This window comes from Equus asinus, chromosome 5 (assembly GCF_041296235.1).
Source record: "Equus asinus isolate D_3611 breed Donkey chromosome 5, EquAss-T2T_v2, whole genome shotgun sequence".
Taxonomy (NCBI): domain Eukaryota; kingdom Metazoa; phylum Chordata; class Mammalia; order Perissodactyla; family Equidae; genus Equus; species Equus asinus.
The window spans coordinates 113,636,073-113,655,417 of NC_091794.1; the positions used below are offsets into that span (position 1 = coordinate 113,636,073).

A 19,345-nucleotide genomic window follows, 5' to 3' on the forward strand; every position below is an offset into this window, starting at 1 on the left:
CCGCGTCCCGGGCCGGGGCGGGGGCCTTCCCGCCTACGCGGCCCCTTCCGCCCGGAGGAAAGATGGCGGCGCCGGCGTCCTCGCTGGGAGGTCGCGCCCCCTGGCACCGCCCCGCGGCCCGCCCCTTCCCGGAAGAAAGATGGCCGCGGCCTAGCCACCGCGTCGGAGGCGTCACAGGTGCTCAGGCACTCGGCCGCTCGGCGGATTCTGGGCGAAGGGAGGGCGGCCGGTGAGTGAGGGCCCGGGGCCCGCGCGGCCAGCCCGCCCGCCGTCGGGGAGTGACCGGCCCGGGCACTAGGAGGGGGCTCGGGGCTGCTTGCAGGCCTGCCGCCCAGCACCGCGTCCTCTGCCCGGCCCCACGAACGCCGCCGCCGGACAGGCCGAGGGACCGGCTGTCCAGAGTCGGGCGGGCCCGGGGGTTACGGCGCGGTGACCTGGTGCTCCCCGCCCGTGAAGGGGGACTGTGACCCCGGTTAGTAGGGTTGCTGGGAGTTTGGGGTCGTGTGTGTAAATCCTTGATAATCCAGACAGCAGGTGGTGGTTGTCATCGCGCCGTCGGGGTGATTCCTAGACCCACGACGGAGCTTCCGAGGGAGCGTCTGTGGCGACGAGAACCCGGTTTACCCGGAACAGACGCCGGGACGCCGGGAGCCGTGCGTGTGTTCGCCTGCGTCCGCTCCAGGGCGTCGTTGGCTCCCCCCGGGGGTGGCCTCCGGCACGGTCCGTCTACAAGGGGAGCCCGCGGCGGGCGCGAAGCGTGAGGGCGGGCTGGGGACCAACGTGCGCCCCCCGGCCGGTCTGTGCCCACGGGATAAACGAGCACTGTGCGGGGGGCAGGACGTCTGGGCCGCCCCATCTGTGTACGGCTACTTTTGAGTTACCTTTTGTGCAAAACATTGTGTAAATAACATTCCGTGTACTTGTTATCGACATAAGTGAATCAGAATCGACTTTGTTCTTTCGAGAGCGAAGTACAGTCTGTTTGGACGTGACACGTGTTTTTATGGCCACGGTCAGTGGGATGATGTCAACACCAGGAGGAAGTGGCCTTCTTTGCACAGCACTTTCCTGGCCGGGAGAGCTGGGACGGCAGGAACAGCATTACAGTCCAGCAGGAAGGGAAGATGTCCTCAGCCACATAAGAAAGCCACATGTGAGCACCTGTGTCTGGGGCTCCTGCCTTGGTGACTGCAGGTGGTAACCCTGGACTGCCCGCCTCCCAACAGCCCCACTGGCATCGCCTTGGCGCCTGGGCACAGCTTTTCCACTCAGCGTGACACCCTGAGCTGCCTGCCGGGCCTTTCGGGTCCTCGCCGTCCCAGGCACCACTTTCTGGTTTCCACGACCTCTGGTTATAGAGTCGTGTGGGTTTTGAGTCCTCTGCCTTTATTGTCCCCTAGGCCCCGTGGTGTTTAGTGTGTGTGTCTGCAGGACCCTGATGTTTCCTGGAGCACATGCATTCCTGTGGCAGGAATGCCCGTGTTTGTTCACTTGGCTCTGTGGAGTGCCCACTGTGTGCAGTGTGACAGGTGCTAGGGTGGTGTGCCCTTGAAGGGCGACAAGCGGGGGCTCCAGGAAACGTGGTTCAGGGCACAGTTAGACCACAGCACAACGGGGCAGCTGGTGGGCTCTAGTGGGTGTGGGGGATGCAGGCCCCCACAGACCTGGGAAGAGGAACTTAGAGCTGCCCAGGGAGAGTTACTCCTTCAGGGGAATGAGGCAGATGATTTCAGAGAGGAAGGTCTCCTGGAAGGCCCAGATAGTGCGTGTGTCCAGGAGAACCCCTCAGGGGAATGATGTCAGGACCAGGTCGGGTAGAAAGGATGCATCAAAGAAACAAGTGGTGGGGCCGGCCTGGTGGCACAGCCGTTAAGTTCGCACGTTCCCCTTTGGTGGCCCGGGGTTCCCTGGTTTGGATCCTGGGTGCGGACCAACACACCACTTGTCAGGCCATGCTGTGGCAGACGTCCCACATAAAATAGAGAAAGATGGGCACGGATGTTAGCTTGGGGCCAGTCTTCCTCAGCAAAAAGAGGAGGATTGGCAGCGGATGTTAACTCAGGGCTAATCTTCCTCAAAAAAAAAAAAAAAGAAAGAAACAAGTGGTGGCATCTGTCAGAGCAGCCGGGGAGAGCCCTGTCCCCTGGCTTTGGCCCCATGCGCCCTCAAGCTGTGGTGTGGTGGCCGTGCTACCGGCCAGCATGGGAGTCTGCTCTGCCTGATGGAGGGCACTGTGGTTTCAGAACCTCATGCCCCAGCTTGGCTGCAGATGGTGCCCTGGCCTGGGGTGAGCATGCTTCCCTTCTGTGGCTCGTCCCTAGAAAGACTGCAAGAGGAGATTGCAGGGGACAGGGCCTCAGATGTGCCTGGAAGGACCAGCAGGTGCTTGCCAAGTGTACAGACTATGGGAGGAACAGGTTAGGGGCAGGAAGAAGCTAGAGTTCCCTTTGGGATCGTGAAGCACGCAGGCCCTTGAACAGTCAAGTGGGGAGCTGGGGAGGCAGCTGGCCCCTGTGCCGGCTTGGAGGAGATCTGGGGAAGGAGCCTGGGGTGCGAGGGGATGCGGGCAGGGGTGGCTGGGGTGGCTGAGTGCCAGCATGAGCGCCTGTGGCCCTGGGATCCCTGATGTGGCAACGTGGATAGAAGGGTGGCTTTGTTTCTTCGCTGCCAGGCCCAGGCACACGCAGGATGACAGACTTTCTGGGCACTCCAGCTTTTCACTGTTTCTGCATAAACATGAGCAAGAACGTGTGTGCGCACATGTGTAGGTGTATGTGTGTGTGCTTGTGTTTGTGTGCACATATTTGTGGGCATGTGCACAGTCACGAGTCACTTAACGAGGGGGATACATTCTGAAACGTGTCATTAGGTGACGTCATCATTGTGTGAATGTCACAGAGTGTCCTTACCAAACCTATATGGTACAGCCTGGTACATACCTAGGTTGTATGGTACTGATCTTGTGGGACTAGAATCGTGTATGCTGTTCATTGTTGACCAAAATGTTGTTATGTGGCACACGCACGTGTGTACATGTGCATGTGTATATGTGAGCACTTGCTGTGCTTGTGCGTGTGTGCCTATTTGTGCCCACAGGGATCATCGACGTGGGAAGATGGGAGGGGGCTGGTGCTCTGCTGGTGGGTTTGGGCATTTGCTGGCACAAGGCCCAGTCCTTGCAAAGCCTTGGGGTCGGGGAGAGGCTTCTGTTTCATAGGGGGAAACTGAGGCTGGGGAGGTCAGGTGACTTAGTCAAGGTCACAGCTCACCATTGCTGAGTTGGGATCCAGAGAGTGAATTATCGTGACTCGAGGGTCAGCCAGGAGGGGCTGAGACAGACCGTGCTGTGGCATTGAGAAGGGGCAGGTTTCCTGGTGCCAGGCAGCCCTTGAGATGGGGCTGCTTTACCTGAGCAGGAGAGACAGGAGCTGGAAACCTGTGTCTTTGAAGAAGGAAAGAAACCCATGCCTAGTATGGATCCTGTAAACCTAGGACTTCTGTTTCATGGTACAAAGTGGACTTCTCTTGAGTGAAGCGTGTGCTGGGCTCCAGCAAATGATCTCTGTATCCTCCTTGTAGACCATAACTGCCCCCTGGGGTCTGGCAGCCATGGGCTGTTGGCCTGCAGCTGCTCTGGGAACGGAGCCTTGTGCAGGGCCTGGGGTGGTAGGGGGTTGTGATTGGATCCTGGGCCTCACTTCCTCACCTGCCCTTCCTCTCTCTCTCCAGCTCCTGGCTACACTTGCAGATCACCGCAGTCTGGACCCAGGTGGCCATGGTGTCCAGGCAGCCTCTGCTCTGCAGCTGGACTCCTCACTGCCTCTGGCTCCTAGGGGTCATCCTTCTGATGGACGCGTCTGCCCGGCCTGCCAACCACTCATCTGTTCGGGAGAGAATGGGCACCAGGGAGGAGAATGAGATTCTGCCTCCGGACCACCTGAACGGGGTGAAGCTGGAGATGGACGGGCATCTCAATAAGGACTTCCACCAGGAGGTCTTCCTGGGGAAGGACACAGACGGGTTTGAGGAGGATGCGGAGCCACGGAGGAGCAGGAGGAAGCTCATGGTCATTTTCTCCAAGTAGGTGCCCAGGCTGGGGAGCTGTGAGGTGTGTGCAGGATGGCTGGCATCTGCTGCCTTGTTGGTCCAGTCCTGGCTTCACACAGGGTGGGAGATGTCGAGGGACCCGTTCGATGATGTGCTGTAGGGGAGGGGGCTGTGTTGCCTGCTCTTGGCCGACCACGGTGGTGAAGTTTGCGATGTTTGAGCTGAGGAACGTGCAGTCCTGAGCCAGTGCACCGGGCCGGCAGGGCCTCAGAGGACCTGAGCGTGGGGCTGCCAGGCAACCCCAGGACTGTACAGCCGGGAGGGCTGCAGGTGGCCTGGAAGAGGCCCGCTGCCCCGCGTGGGGCCATAGTGCACAGTGGCCTCCAGCTCCATCCGCTGTGGTTATGGGAGTGGTCACAGTGGGTCACAAGACCAGTTAGACGAGGCCTGGCAGGAGGCAGTGACCTGTGAGGTGTAGGGAGGGCTCAGGTTGCAGTGGGTGCACAGAGCCGATGGGCTGTGTGGGTTCCAGGGCTGGTGAGAGGCACGTGTGGCAATTTGCTGTATTCCATGTGTCTGGAAATTCCTGTGATACGACGTGAAGAAGCGTGAGAGTGAGTGGACGGGGCGCATGCCCTTATGGTTTTGCTGGCCCAGAGCCCTGACCTCACTGTTGTCTGCCTGGAGCAGGGCTGTGGTCGCTCCCTGCCTCTGCCCTCCCTTCTCGTGTCCCTGAGTTCCTCGGGCCACCTCTGTCCTCAGTGACGAGCTTTTGCTCCATGGTTCTTGGAACCCTGTTTGAGGGTCACATACACTGCGTCATGGGTCATCCTGACCGTCACAGCCCCCAGGGAGGCGGGTCCTGAGATGGCCAGCTTGTTGCTCAGGGAGAGCTGGGATGACCAGTACTGTGGTACGCCAGCCTGCACACAGTCAGCGCCTGCATCTGGATTTGTGGGGTCTGTGCCAACGACCCTGGGAACACCTAGTTGTGCAGTCATATCAGGAAGCGTTGGCAGTTCCTCCAGCCTGGCTCCCAGGGCCGAGTGAGACCTCCTGGGACCCTGAGTCACAGTAACCTTGCTGCAGGGGCTCTTCCTTTCCCAGGTACCTGCTGAGAGTCCAGAAAAGGCTGGGGCTCGAGGGCTGATGCTTAGAGGGGGCAGATGCTAGTCACAGAGAATAGGGTGGGACAGGTCAGGGTGGTGGTGGAGCAGGGCCCAGAGGGGGCAGGACCTGGGGCGGGTAGAGCCTATGAGGAGCAGGGCCCACGGGGAGCTGGGCCCACGGCTGGGCAGGGCCCACGGGGAGCAGGGATGCGGTCCTCGAGGGACTTGGGGAAAGCTGGCTGCCCTGTGCACGGTGGTGTTGGGGAAGGTGTGAGGATGGGCCTGGGGCACCAGGCAGAGGACAGAGAGCTCAAAGGCTCTCGGGGCTGTGTGGTGTTCCAAGGATGTAGTGGCGTGAGAATGCCAGATCTGGGGGCTGTTAGGATCTCGTGAGTTTGCTCGCCTGGAGTGTACTGTGGTTGAAGTATACGTAGCCTGTGTGCTGGGGCTGGGCAGGTCCGCAGGTCTCAGGGTCTTGCGGCTCGGTGGGGCTCCCTGCCCAGCACAGGCCTGGTGGATTCCAGATTCTCCTGGTGTGGGTGGCATGGTGGCTGCAGGGTCACATGCTGGGACCCGGGACTCGTGGTTCTCTGTTCCGTGAAGGAGACTGAAGGGAACTCCACCATGGGGCTGACTTTCTTGTGGGAGCTGCTGCGAGCACACTCACAGGTCATATGTGCCGGCTGCAAGCACGCGCACGGGTCACGAGGGCCACGAGCACACACTAGTCATGTGGTCTGGGACTTTGGAGCCACCCGAAGGAGGTGAGGGGCCTCAAGGCTAGGGTGTGAGCTCAGCACGGGTCCCTCGACAGCTGGACTTGGGCTCTGTTGCCTGAACCTTTCGGCCTCAGCTGGGAAACAGGGTGCAGAGAGCCCCGCCTCCTGGGCGTGATAAGAAGGCCGTCCCGGGACAGCCTGTTCTGGCTGCTTGCATGGTGGGCCTGTGGCAGGCCAGGCTGAGTATCGTGGAGGGGGGCTGGCAGGGCCTGAGCAGCTGCAGGAGGAGGGGTAAGGCATGGTGGGTAGACTGCCTGTGAGGCACCTGCAGGGAGAGCTAGGACACCAAGACCCCCAGTCATCAAGTGGAGTTCAGGAGGAGCGCTGGGCAGGTGTGCAGACGTCCTTGGGGTAGAGGGTCAGGCCTGGGCACTGGCTGAGACATCTGAGAAAGGACCACCACAGACTTGGGGCCAGGCCAGGTTCAGAGTTCAGGAGAAAGGAGGAGCCACCAGGAGGCTGGGGGCAGGTTATGGTGCCCAGAGACGGGGCCAGCAGGCTGCCTTCCTGGACAGCTGCCTCTCCCCGTTGGGGGAACTGATGGCTGTTGGTAGAGGAATATGCTAAAGCCTCGTCTGGCTTGCAGGTTCCACCATCGTTTGAAGTAAAGGTTGCTGTTTCAAGTGGGCAGAGAAAAGAAGTTGTGAACTGAGCCACCAGGTGGCAGGCGGCTTCTCTGTGCTCAGATGGAGGCAGGCCCATGGCAGGTGACGAGGTTGGGGTGCCTGTCCCTTCGTCTCCTCTGCCCCATGGGACTTCCCCTAGACGGGTCTTGGCGGGAGAGGTGGACACAGGAGGCCTGTGTGAAGGGCTGTGTGCACCCGGCCGTGATGTCTCTGGGGGCGCCGCCTGCTGCGGGCAGGAGTTGGAGACAGGAGAGTCTGGGGTCAGTGGGCTGACTGAGACTAAAACGGCAGGAGAAGTGGGTGCGAGAAGGAGGCTGTGTGCGTGGACCCTCAGCTCCCAAAGTGAGGCACAGGAGGGCCCGCCCCGTGGCCGAGTGGTTAAGTTCACGTGCTCCGCTTTGGCAGCCCAGGGTTTTGCCGGTTGGGATCCTGGGCACAGACATGGTCCTGATCAGCGTCCCCCATAGCACAACTAGAAGGACGTACAACAAGAATATACAACTATGTACTGGGGGGCTTTGGGGAGAAGAGGGAAGAGAAAACGAAAAAAGAAGATTGGCAACAGATGTTAGCTCAGGTGCCAATCTTTAAAAAAAAAAAATGAGGCTCAGGTTGCTTCTGGGACCCTTAATTTGGTAATGACTCAGCCAGCTGACCAAGAGCCGCTAGGTTCCCGCTGGGGCTCTCGGGGTCATCTGTCCCTGCGCTCAAGAGCCACCTTCTGTGGAGGGTGGGCTGCGCCACTTGGTGGGCCAGGGCATGGCGCAAAGAACACAGGCAGCCTGGGGATTGAAGGCCCCTGCGAAGGAGCACTGCGGGCTGCCTGAGCATCCTCCTGAGGGCGGTGGCTGCTCACCTGGGGAACGCCTCCCCTGCTGTAAGGTACATGAGAAGGAATCTTCCCTCAAACAGGTTCAGAGTCAACCATGGAACCTGCAGCAGATGCTTCCCGCCTGCTCTGGGCGTGGAGCCCAGGGCATGTGGGTAGATGGGGGTGGGGCTTGGAGGGAGGGAATCAGAGGGGCCAGTGAGCAGAGGGTGGGGGCCAGGCAGGGCCTGCTGGACAGGTGGCGGGCTGGGCAGAATCCAGGGAGGGTGAGGAGACTCAGCACCAGGAGCAGGTTTGTGCCGCTGGAGCAAAGGGCCAAGGGGGGAGGCAGGAGCTGCCTCGGGGTCTCCAGGCCCTTCTCTGCCGAGGCACGAAGGTGTGAGTGGAGTCCTTCCTCCCTGACGGAGTCGCAGGTGCTTTCCTGCTCTCCCACTCTGCTCTTGTGTGTAAAGTTGAGGGTCAGCTCTTTGCCTGCACCTGGCTGGTGTCTCACAGGTGGGTGTCGCAATGGAACTTGGCGCCACAGTGAGGCTGGGACGGTGAGGGTGCGGCTCAGACCCCACTCTGGGTGTGGCCTCACCTGAATATCACACCTGGCAGGGCCCCAAGGGCCTGGTGTGCAGGTGTCTCCAGGCCGCACCCACCTGTTGCTGCACTCACTGGCCCCGTGGGACCTACAGGCCTCCCAGGTGCCTGCTGGCTGGTGCACACGCAGGTGGGGGCTTCTGCAGAGCCATTGGGCCTTGGAGTGCAGAGAGCGGGGTGCTTGCTCAGAGAGAGCTGGTGACAGGGCTGCCCTTGCAGCCAGCTCTGTGGGGGTGGGATTGAGGTTCAGATGCCCAGATAGGATCACCTGGAAATGCAGAAAGCTGGACCAGCGAGGCTTTGACGCCAAGGGGAAAGGTGTCCGCTGGCTCACACGCTGCCTCCCTTTAGTCTCTCTGTCCACATCGTGCCTCTGGTTACATGTCCGCCCTTCATGGGTTACGGTCAGGGAGTATCTGACTCATGTTTGTCTTTTCACTCGGCATTGTTTCTACACAACCTTCCACCCACAGCTGTTCCTGCTTCCTGGTGCTGCTGCCACGGGCCACATGGTATCCCAGCGCTTTGCAATGTGCCAGCGGCTGATGGCCCTACTTCTCCCCACCCCCAGGGCATATGTGGCTCAGGACCTAGTTTTGAACAAATGGAACTAGTGTTGCCACAACATAAATAAGCTTTTTATTTTGGAGTAGTTTCAGATTTTCAGAAAAGTTGCAAGGATAGCCCAGTTTTCCCTAATGTGAACGTCTGACATGACCACAGCACATTTGTCAAAACTAAGAGACAGCACTGCTACTCGACTGTTACTGCCCTGCAGACTTCAGACTCGTGCGTTTCCCCAGCGTCGTCTTTCTGCCCCAGATCATGTCCAGGATCCACACTGTGTCGAGGGTCACGTCTCTCTTGTGCCCCTGGGGCTGTGACGGTGTGTCGGGCGCTCCTTTTTTTCACGATCTTGACAGTCTCGAGGAGGACTGCCGGGGCTTTTGTGAATGTCTGTCATCTTGGGTTTGTCTGATGTGCTTTCTCGGGGTTAGACTGGGGTTGTGGGTTTGGGGAAAGACAGCCCCAGAGGTGAGCTGGCCTCTGGTCACATCGTATCAGGTGTCGACCTGGGGCGCCTGGTTCAGGTGGTGTGGCCAGGTGTCTCCTGTGTAGAGGCCCCCTGTCCCGTCCCCCCTGTCCTCTTGGCAGCCGCTCCCTGAGCAGCCCAGCCTTGGGGGGGGCTCTGGGGGTGGTCTGCCTCCCGCAGGGAAGAGCCGAGTGCTGTTTGGAATTCTGTGGAGAGGGTTCCTCTCCTCCCCTGTGTGTTGACCGACGGGTCACTTACGTGGATCAGGATGGACTCGCCATGTGTGTTGCCTGCTTGGGTTGTGGTGCAGCGCTGTGCTGTCTCCTCTGCTGCTCACGTTGTCCCAGCTTGGCTGTCGGGAGCTCTTTCATGTGCCCCTTGTGCCTGTGACGTGTCCCCATCCTGCTGTCTGTCCAGCACTGCCAGACGCTCCAGGTTCATCGCACTGTGTCCCTGTCTCAGCCCTGGAATCAGCCGTTTCTCTGGGGAGCCCTGGTTTCTTTGGAGAATGGCATTTAGAAACCAGGCTCTGGCCCTGGGTGGGCATGCCACTGAGGGGCCGTCACTGCCCGTGGTCCTCTCGGGGCAGAGCTGCACGCGATATATGCACGCGAACTAACCTGTGTATAATAAGTGCGTGTGCCAACCTATGCACACATGTGTGCACCAGCCAGTGTATTCACACGAGCACTGCTGACCCATGTATGTGTGTGACCATGTGCTAGCCCCTGCATACTGTCTGTGCACACACTTGTTTCTCGGCCTAGCTGTCTGTGTACACAGTACACGTGACTTCACGCTGGTGTCTCAGCTCTGGCCGTGTGCGGCAAGCCGTCGGGCCTGCATGCCGAGGGCTCTGTGGAACTGGGTGACGCTCTGCCATCCTGCAGCCAGGGAAGAGTCCGTTCACCTTCCCAGTTGTCCCGACCGATGGGGTAGAGGCTGAGCGGCAGCTACAGAGCAAACTTGACATCTCTTGATGCCACTGTGTCCCCCAGCATCTCCCCAACATCCCTCGATGTTTCTGGTGTCACCATTGGGTGGAGTCTGTCGCTGTTCGTGGTGGTTTCATGGCTGCCTATGGAGCCCTGGCCATCCTTCTGTCTGTCTGTCCATCAGGGACCCAGAGCCTTGTCTGACATGGCTTGTCCCCCCTCAGGGTGGATGTGAACACCGACAGGAGGATCAGTGCCAAGGAGATGCAGCACTGGATCATGGAGAAGACGGCCGAGCACTTCCAGGAAGCCATCGCGGAGAGCAAGGTGCACTTCCAGGCTGTGGACCCCGACGGCGACGGTACGGCCCGCCCCACCCACCCTGACCCTGACTGCCGAGGCTGCCACAAGAAGGGCGGAGCATGGAGGGCAGAGGGGGCCCCATGCTGAGGGACTGGGGATGGAGGACATGAGAACCAGGAGGGGCCTGCACTGGCAGTGCCCGCGAGACAGACTTTCCCCCCCGCTTTGCAGGCGAGGCCCCAGGGCTGGACCCTGACCACCCCGCCTGAGACCTGTGGCCCTGGCAGGATGTGTGGAGCTGCTGCCCCTACAGCTGCCCGTAGCACAAGGATTTCTGACAAATGTCTTAAAATAATTAAATATCTTTTTTTTTTAGATTTTTATTTTTTATTTTTCTCCCCAAAGCACCCCTGATACATAGTTGTATATTTTAGTTGTGGGTCGTTCTAGTTGTAGCACGTGGGACACTGCCTCAGCGTAGCCCGATGAGTGGTGCCATGTTCACACCCAGGATCCAAACTGGTGAAACCCTGGGCCGCCAAAGTGGAGTGCACGAACTTAACCACTCGGCCAGGGGCCAGCCCTCAAATGTCTTTAAAAACCATTATACATCCTAACAGTCGATCTGCTCTTTCAGGCCATGTCTCGTGGGACGAGTATAAGGTGAAGTTTTTGGCAAGCAAAGGCCACAACGAGAGAGAAGTTGCTGAGAAGATAAAGAACAACGAGGAGCTGAAAATCGACGAGGAGAGTGAGTGCCCAGGTTCCTGCGGCCAGCACGGCTGTGTGTGAGTGTGTGTGGCCGTGCTTGACGATGCTGATTCCTAGTGCTCCTGAGGGTCTGGCAGTTAGAGCCCTAGACCCCTCCAGACTCAGGGGCTGGGTGGGGGCAGCAGGCGGCCTCGAGGGGGCTCAGGCTCTGGGGAGGAGGTGGCTGATGGTGCTGGAAGCAGCAGGAGGCAGGTCTCACCCAGGTGGAGCGTCCTCAGCCCCGGACGCCGTCAGAACGCTGCGGTTGGTGAGGTTGGTGGGGCATCTACGTGAGGAGCTGGAGCGGGCAGGTGCGGGGCTTAGCCAGGACGGGAGCTCCTGCCCCCCAGCTTTCAGAGACAGGCCTTTGAACCTTCTCTCGCTGATGGGAAATGTGGTGCACGAGTCAGTGGAGTTCCCCTGCGTCTCTGAGGGCCCATGACCGTGATGGTTCTGCCTCAGCTCCACAGCCTGCCCTCCCTGGGCTCGGTCCCAGCCCCTGGCAGGTTTGGCTTGTTGGGCCCTACCAGAACACGTGTGGTGCTGCCGTCTCCTGCTCTTTCCGCGTGCAGTCGGTCACCTTCCTGCCACTGTGGTGTGGCATCCTGCATGGCATCTGCTCTTGATGGGCATATGCAGGAGTGTGTCTGGGATGTCTGCGTCCACTGGTGCTCACGTTGGGTGTGTTGTGGCCTCTGGTTGACATCCCCGCTGGCCTTCCCTCCTCTGCCACGCCGTGTTCTTTGGTCCACACATGCTCACTGCTGTTGTGTCCTTAGAGGAGCTGTGGCTGTCCCTCCTTGTGGGTGACATCCTAGGACTGGGCTCCCTTGTTTCCCAGCAGGACTGCAGTCCCTGCCTTCCTTCTGGCTGCATCTGCTCTTTAGTTTTAATCCCAGTTCACAGGTTCCTTGCTGGTAGTGGAAGGCCACGCCTTCTGTGGGTTAACTCTGTCCTGCAACCCTGGCTATGCGCTTTGTAGGTCCAGGGTTTTTTGTGGATTGTTCTGGGCTTTCTACCTAGATGGTCATGACATCTGTGAACAAACACCGTTGGTTCCCTCCTTCCCGCTCAGCGCACCTCGTCCTCTCCCTGATCCTGCATTACCCAGCGCCTCCAGGCGATGGAGCGCGGGTCCTTCCCTCGTCCCTGGTCTTGAGGGAGCCTTGAGTCTCTCACCGTCAGGCCCGATGGTCATGGTAGGTGTTTGTGGATGCTCTTTGTCAGTGAGGAAGTTCCCTCCCTCCCAAGTTTACTGAGACTTTGGGTCATGGATGGATGTTGGATTTTGTCGATGCTTTTTCTGTTGACGTGATCATGTGGTTTTCTTCTGTAGCCTGTCGAGGTGTTGGGCTGGACTGACCAATTCTCCAGTGTCGGACCAGCCTGGCACACCTGGACAGTCGCACGCGGTCGTGGTGTGGAATTCTTGTAAGTCCTTGGATTTGATGGCTGGTATTTTGTTGAGAACTTTTGCATCTGTGTTCATGGGAGGTGCTGGTCTGCAGCTTCTTGCTCGAGATGCCTGTGTCTGGCTGTGGTGGGGCTGATGCTCTGCCATCCTCTGATGGAGGTTGTAGGGAGTTGGCGCAGCCTCTTTCCTATACGCTTAGGGGACTCACCAGTGAATTGCCCTTTGGTCCTGGTCTTTCTAAAGCTTTTTTTTTTTTTCAGGAAGATTATGCCTGAGCTAACATCTGTTGCCAATCTTCCTCTTTTTCTCTTTTTTTCTCCCCAAAGCTCCAGTACATAGTTGTATATCCTAGTTGTAGGTCATGCTAGTTCTTCTATGTGGGATGCTGCCTCAGCATGGCTGATGAGTGGTACGTAGGTCTGCACCTGGGATCTGAACCCGTGAACCCTGGGCCACCAAAGCAGACCGTGTGAACTTAACCACTCAGCCTTGAGGCTGGCCCCAGAGTTAAGTTTTATTTTGTGAGCCAGTCTGAATTTTTTTTTTTTTTTTTTTAAAGATTTTATTTTTCTCCTTTTTCTCCCCAAAGCCCCCCCGGTACATAGTTGTATATTTCGTTGTGGGTCCTTCTAGTTGTGGCACGTGGGACGCCGCCTCAGCGTGGTCCGATGAGCAGTGCCATGTCCGCGCCCAGGATTCGAACCAACGAAACACTGGGCCACCTGCAGCGGAGCGCGCGAACTTAACCACTCGGCCACGGGGCCAGCCCCCAGTCTGAATTTTTATGGTAAGAAGTGAGTTAAACTCATCTACATTTTTTATTAATTAATTAATTAATTAATTTTTTGAGGAAGATTAGCCCTGAGCTAATATCTGCTGCCAAATCCTCCTCTTTTTCCTGAGGAAGACTGGCCCTGAGCTAACACCCATGCCCGTCTTCCTCTACTTCATATGTGGGACGCCTGCCACAGCATGGCTTGCCAAGTGGTGCCATGTCCACGCCCGGGATCCGAACCAGTGAACCCCGGGCCTCTGAGAGGTGGAACGTCCGCACTTAACCTCTGTGCCACCGGGCCGGCCCTCATCTACATTTTTCATTTCTTTTTTCCCCTCTGCTGATGTGGGTTCGAGACTCAGCATACCTCCTGGGAGGCTGCATACCCTGTGACCCACGTGGGGACCTGACGGCTGTGTTTGGTGGGGGCTGTTTACGTCTGACTCCTTCACCTGCTTCCTGCCCCATCTGCACGGAGCCCTTCCCGGCTCACAGGATGTATCCAGCACTGGATTCTGTCCTCTTTAGACCCCATACATTGGGCACAATGGCTTTCTTTCTAAAGGGCTGCTTGCCTTTCTCACGCGTGGTTTTTGTCCCTTGGTTCAGGCTGTCCCCTGAAGGTGTTCTTTAGAGGCACCTGGGGGATCTTGGGAGGCCTCTGTCCTCCTCTTGCCAGTGTTGGTGATGTGGTACACTGGCTTCTGGGGTGACTCTGGGGACATGAGCTGCCAGCCGCCTGTCCCTGCCCCCACCTGCTTTGAGAAGGTTGTCCATCTTGGCATCTGTCTCCTCTGGGTGCGTCTGAGGTGGGAACATATCCTTCCTGGATCCAGAGCTTCGTGGCGGTCAGTCCTCCCTTTGGATCTGGAGGGAGCAGTCCCCTTGGCGTCCCCTCAGCCGTGTGGAGTCTGCTCCTCAGCCTTCCGTCCGGCTCTTGTCCTAGCACTCCTGAGCTCCTCACAAGTCCCTTCCCCGCTCCAGGCTGGGGTGAGCCCGTCCTGCTGGAGGTGAAGAGCAGCTGGTGTGGGGCTGGGAGGCGAGCTCGTGGGTCACAGCGTGGTGGCCCTGTCTCCTCAGGGGACACTCAGCACACATCTCTGGGTCCTGGGGCTGCCGTCACTACACACTACAGACGGGGCCTGGTTCCCTCTGGGGGCTCAGAGGGCATCCGTCCCAGGCCTCTCTCTAGCTTCTGGTGCTGCCGGGGTCCCTGTATGTGGCTGCCTCACTCGTCTCTGTGTCTCCGTGTGTCCTCTTATGCACGGACACCTGCCATTGGTTCAGGGCACACCTTAAATCCGGGAGAGCTTAGAGACCTTTTCTCCAAACAAGGTCCCTTTGCAGGCCCTAGGTAGATGTAGCAAGTCTGTGCTCGTCCCGTCGCTCCTGTCTCTGCAGTGGGGAAGGTGGAACAACGGTTGCTCCCATCTTCCTTCAGGTGGACTTGCCACTAAAAAGTCGGTCACGTGGGGTGTTCTGTTCATCAGAAGGGTGCGAGGCGAGGCCACAGGCTCTGTGTGGGGCGCAGCCATCCCCACATTGTGACAGGCCCAGGCCTGCGTGCTCCCTGCTGAAGCTGGAGTCAGGACACGGGATGAGGGTGCACAGACACCGCTGTGCCCAGCGGGACCTGCTGCTCTGCCAACGGGAGTGCCCGCTCTGTTGGGACCTGGATGGTCACTGACCCCAGGGGACCCACGGTGGTTGGCTCTGCTCCTCACCCCCCATACGGGCCTCCCCCTGGAGGGAGAGTGGGGGCTGTGCGAGAGTCAGTGGGGTGCTTGAGTCCTGTCTGGACTCGTGTAGGGCGCGCATGAAGGGAATGGAGAGGGACAGGGTCTCTTTGGGGCACCTTCACTTCTCCCCAGGAGCAAAGAGCACGGCGAGCTGGCGGGGGTCTGCGTCTGTGTCTAGGGGGTTGGCATCTGTGTGGGGGAGGTCTGTATCTTTGTGTGAGATGTCTGTATCTGTGTGTATGGGATGTCTGCGTCTGGGGGGACGTGTGTCTAAATCTGTGTCTGGGGCGTCTGTGTCTGGGGCGTCTGTGTCTCTGTGTCGGGTGGGGGTCTGCATCTGGGGGTCTGCATCTGTGTCTAGGGGGTCTGCGTCTGTGTGCAGGGGGTCTGCATGTGTGTTTGGTGGGGTCTACGTCTGTGTCTGGAGTGTCTCCATGTGTGTCTGGGGCATCTGTGTCTGGGGCATCTGCATCTGTGTCTGGGGCATCTGCGTCTAGGGTGTCTATATGCATGTCTGGGGCATCTGCGTCTGTGTCTGGGGGTTCTGCACTGTCTGCATCCCCAGGGCTGAGCTCTCCTCCAAGGGCAGGCTCCTGGCCTTGGACGCTGCCCTGCCTTGAGGAGCTTCTGCATCAGGCAGAGTCTTGAAACTTCCTGGATGTGTGTGGGTGTCCAAGGCCGAGGTCCTCATGGATGCACCTCTCTCAGCACAGGAAGTCCTGGAGAACCTCAAGGACCGCTGGTACCAGGCGGACAAGCCCCCATCGGACCTGCTGCTGACTGAGGAGGAGTTCCTGTCGTTCCTCCACCCTGAGCACAGCCGCGGCATGCTCCAGTTCATGGTCAGGGAGATTGTCCGTGACCTCGGTGAGGCCTGGGGCCTGGCCAGGGGCGTGGGGGGTGTCCCTCCCCTCTGGTTGCCAGGCCTGGATGGTGGTGCCTGCTGTTCACGTCCAGCCAATCCTCCTGGCGGGAGGTCAATGTTGGCTGGTCCTGGGCTGGGGGCCTCGAAAGGCTGTGCAGCTGCCTGATGAGGGAAAGTCAGGTCTTGCTGGCACCATCCTGCCTCAGCTGGGCTTCCAGGCAGGTCCTGTGAGATGCACCTGCTTAGGTTTAGGCTAAAACCTAATAAACTGAAAATTGGGCAGCAAAACCCATTTCAGTGACTTTTCTCGAGTGGCTCTTGGTGGTCCCCTGCCCACTCGAGGTCTGAGCGTCTGCTCCCCCTCGTCCTGCAGACCAGGATGGTGACAAGCAGCTCTCGCTGCCCGAGTTCATCTCTCTGCCCGTGGGCACTGTGGAGAACCAGCAGGGCCAGGACATGGACGACAGCTGGGTGAGAGACAGGAAGAAGGAGTTTGAGGAGCTGATCGACGCTGACCACAACGGCATTGTGACGATGGCAGAGCTGGAGGTGAGCAGTTGGGTGTAGGGGTGCCCTGGGGGTGTGGAGGGGGCCCTGAGGCAGGGCATGGAGTACCCCTGTGGACGGGCCCAGGCCCCGAGGCCCCCAGTTGTGCCCATGGCAGGGGAGCTGCCTACAAGGTTGTCCTGAGCCAGGAAGGCAGAGTTGGTCTGGCTGCGGCTGGTTACTTGGTTGCTTAGTCAGCGGTCCTGGAGCTGGCCAAGCTGTATAAATGCCTGTTTCTGAGGGCCGTGGGCTCCCCAGGAGGCCCAGCCCGCGAGTCGGCTTTTGCATTTAGATTCATGGCAAGGAAGCCAGGAGTTAGAGAGGCGCCTGTGTGTATCCCCCAAGGTGATCGGGGTACCTGGGGGGCATGGCCACCCCTGGCTCTGAGAAGCCACTTCCCGGTGGGTGGTCTGGGTCAGACGCTCAGGCACAGAGGGAGCAGGCGCAGGTTGGAACCCACCGCCTTCCTCTGAAGTGTCTTCACTGGGATCCAGTAGGTGCCGCGTGGGGCTTGTTTTTTCCTTTGCTCGATGAGTCATTTCATTTTACGCCAGAATTCTCTGATCCCTGCTGATAACTGGCAGGCACCTCTAGTTCAGGGATTTTGTCAGCACCATGGTCCTAGCGGCTGATTCAGTCCGTGTCTGTGTGACCCACTGGCAGGGCCTGGGTGGCTGCTCCAGGGCCCCACCCCCTGGGCCAGCGTCCCTGCTCCCCTAGGCATTTCACACTTGGGCTGGGCCTCCTGCTCCCCACCCTGGCCCTTCCCTTCCATGGCTGGGGCGCCCTGATGCAGACTGGCAGGTGGCACATCTCCCATGCCCACCATGGCAACGCCCACACGGTGAAGGCTGTCTGGCCCCGAGCCTCTTCCAGCCTGCAGTCCTCCTTCCAGAACATTCCAGAACATGCCCACATTCCCGTCCTGCAACTTCTGTACTATCAGCCGATGCAGTTTTTTAAACAAGGAGTCACTTTCTATCGCTGGTTATACAAAGTCCTGCTGCTCCTTCACAGAGGCAGAAGGTGCTGCCCTCACTGACGGGGGTCCACACTGGGCAGGGCACCCTCCAGGTGGGCGTCCCGAACGTGGACTTGACGGGAGGTTGTGAGGAGGACGCCTGTGGTCACCAGGCGCCAGCATTGCAGGGAGCGGGCGGGCGGGAGGAGCTACCGAGGCCAGGGTGGCCGGGCACGCGGGGTGTGCTGACCAGGGCCTGCATCCCTGCAGGACTACATGGACCCCATGAACGAGTACAATGCTCTCAACGAGGCCAAGCAGATGATTGCCATCGCGGACGAGAACCAGAACCACCACCTGGAGCCCGAGGAGGTGCTCAAGTACAGTGAGTTCTTCACGGGCAGCAAGCTGATGGACTACGCCCGCAACGTGCACGAGGAGTTCTGACCCGCCACACCACCAAGAGCACCCCCCGCCCCCGCCCTGCCCGTGCCACCGCGGGCACAGGTGCATTAAGATCTGCTTGGACAGGCCCTGCGCCCCTCTGCCACCTGTGTCACAGGCTGGCTCGTGCTTGGACAAGGCCTGCTGTCCCCCCAGTGCGAGAGTCCCGCGTAATTGCTGTATCTTGCTTCTGAGAACTGGGAGCCATTCTGCGGAAGGTGAGACCACATCTCCCCCGCGGCTCACCACACCGTGGGAAACAGTGCAACTCCTGCTACTTCCTTGAAAACTGAAAGACAAGACAACGCTAGAATTGCTTTGCTGGAAACCCGTAGCCAGCAGCTGGGGCGGGTGGCTGCGCCTCCCGGGTGTTGGGGAGGGGCTGTCAGCACCGCCGGTCACACGTGCTCAGTCTCTCAGTCTCTGAGAAAACACCACTCCTTGCGACAAGAATCACATTAATTTACTTTAAAATATAGTTGCCTTTTCCTCCTAGCTGATTTTTTTGGTGGAAAAAACAATAATTTGGAACATGTGTGGCCACGGGCTCTTGAGGTGGGCCATCTGGTCAGAACACAGGCTTCCTGGTGCCCATGAGAACCGTTGAGAGTCAAGGTGCTCCCATCGGGTCTGCCCACCCGCCGGGGCAGCGTGTGAGGGCAGCAGGTGAAGGCAGGACTGGGGCCCCCAGGCCAGAGGAGTTGGGGCTGGGGGGCGTCCCAGCAGGACCGTGGCCTCCCAGGCCAGAAGGGTCGGGGTGGGGGTGGGGGGCATTCAGGCGGGACCAGGGTCTTGGGGCGAGGGACATGTGTGAGGGATGTGTTTATGGAAGGGGGGGCATGGGGCACATGGGAGGGGCTTCTGCAGGGCAGAGCAGGAGCCGGGGGTTTGGCTGCAGATCTGAAGTCAAGAGCCCAAAGCACAGGCCTAGGAGAGACCTCAGAGGGGCCTGGAGAAATGGGAGTTTTTGTTTTGCCTTTTTTTGGTGAGGAAGATCAGCCCAGAGCTAACATCTGAGTCTTCCTCTACTTTATGTGGGATGCCACCACAGCATGGCTGAACGAGCAGCGGTGCTAGGTCTGTGCCCAGGATCTGAACCTGCGGACCCTGGGCTACCGAAGTGGAGCGCAAACTTAACCACTACGCCACTGGGCCAGGCCCAGAAATGGGAGTTTTGCACAGAGAAGGGAAGATCTGAGGAGAGCCCTGGGCCACTGCCTGAGGGGATGGGAGGAGCTGCCACCTGGAGTGAGTCCAGGCTGAGTATGTGGGACAGAGGAGGGGCTGGGATCCTGGGGACAGGAGGGGCCGTGCTGGCTGCCGTCGGGGAGACTGACCTCCACTGTCTGAGGTCCCATCACCTGCGTCGCTGCTGCTCACTGCCCCAGGCCCTTCCTGGGGGTCAGCTGTGCCCGGTGCTTGGTGGGCATGTGGGGATGAAGGAGATAGAGCTGTGAGGGTTGAAAGATTTTATTTTTCCTTTTTCTCCCCAAAGTGCCCTGGTACATAGTTGTGTATTTTTAGTTGTGGCAGGTGGGATGCTGCCTCAGCGTGGCCTGATGAGCGGTGCCATGTCCGCGCCCAGGATCCGAACTGGTGAAACCC

General features: G+C 59.2%; 1 protein-coding gene and 1 long non-coding RNA gene across 3 annotated transcripts; both read left to right on the forward strand.

Annotated features, from left to right (window-relative positions):
• Positions 1-25: 25 nt before the first annotated feature.
• SDF4 (stromal cell derived factor 4) lies at positions 26-18,235 on the forward strand. Of its 2 annotated transcripts, none has more exons than XM_014863177.3 (7): positions 26-229; positions 3,730-4,080; positions 10,168-10,304; positions 10,884-10,997; positions 15,633-15,791; positions 16,163-16,338; positions 17,567-18,235. In XM_014863177.3, exons 1-7 carry the CDS (start codon positions 63-65, stop codon positions 17,741-17,743), a joined length of 1,281 nt encoding a protein of 426 aa, XP_014718663.1. In that variant the 5' UTR covers positions 26-62; the 3' UTR covers positions 17,744-18,235. The 2 variants fall into 2 exon arrangements, with proteins under 2 accessions (XP_014718663.1, XP_014718664.1); XM_014863178.3 differs by having other exon boundaries at positions 114-472.
• LOC139045383 (uncharacterized) lies at positions 12,056-13,084 on the forward strand. Its single transcript, XR_011503706.1, has 3 exons — positions 12,056-12,195; positions 12,333-12,427; positions 13,044-13,084. It is a non-coding gene; the product is annotated as an uncharacterized lncRNA (long non-coding RNA).
• Positions 18,236-19,345: the final 1,110 nt, after the last annotated feature.

What these genes read in the sequence shown, in the direction of transcription:
- SDF4 (XM_014863177.3), top strand. Translation starts at nt 63, where the DNA reads ATGGCGGCGCCGGCGTCCTCGCTGGGAGGTCGCGCCCCCTGGCACCGC. An exon ending in GGAGATTGTCCGTGACCTCG is followed by an intron (nt 15,792 to 16,162) that starts GTGAGGCCTGGG and finishes CTCGTCCTGCAG; the next exon opens with ACCAGGATGGTGACAAGCAG. An exon ending in TGACGATGGCAGAGCTGGAG is followed by an intron (nt 16,339 to 17,566) that starts GTGAGCAGTTGG and finishes GCATCCCTGCAG; the next exon opens with GACTACATGGACCCCATGAA.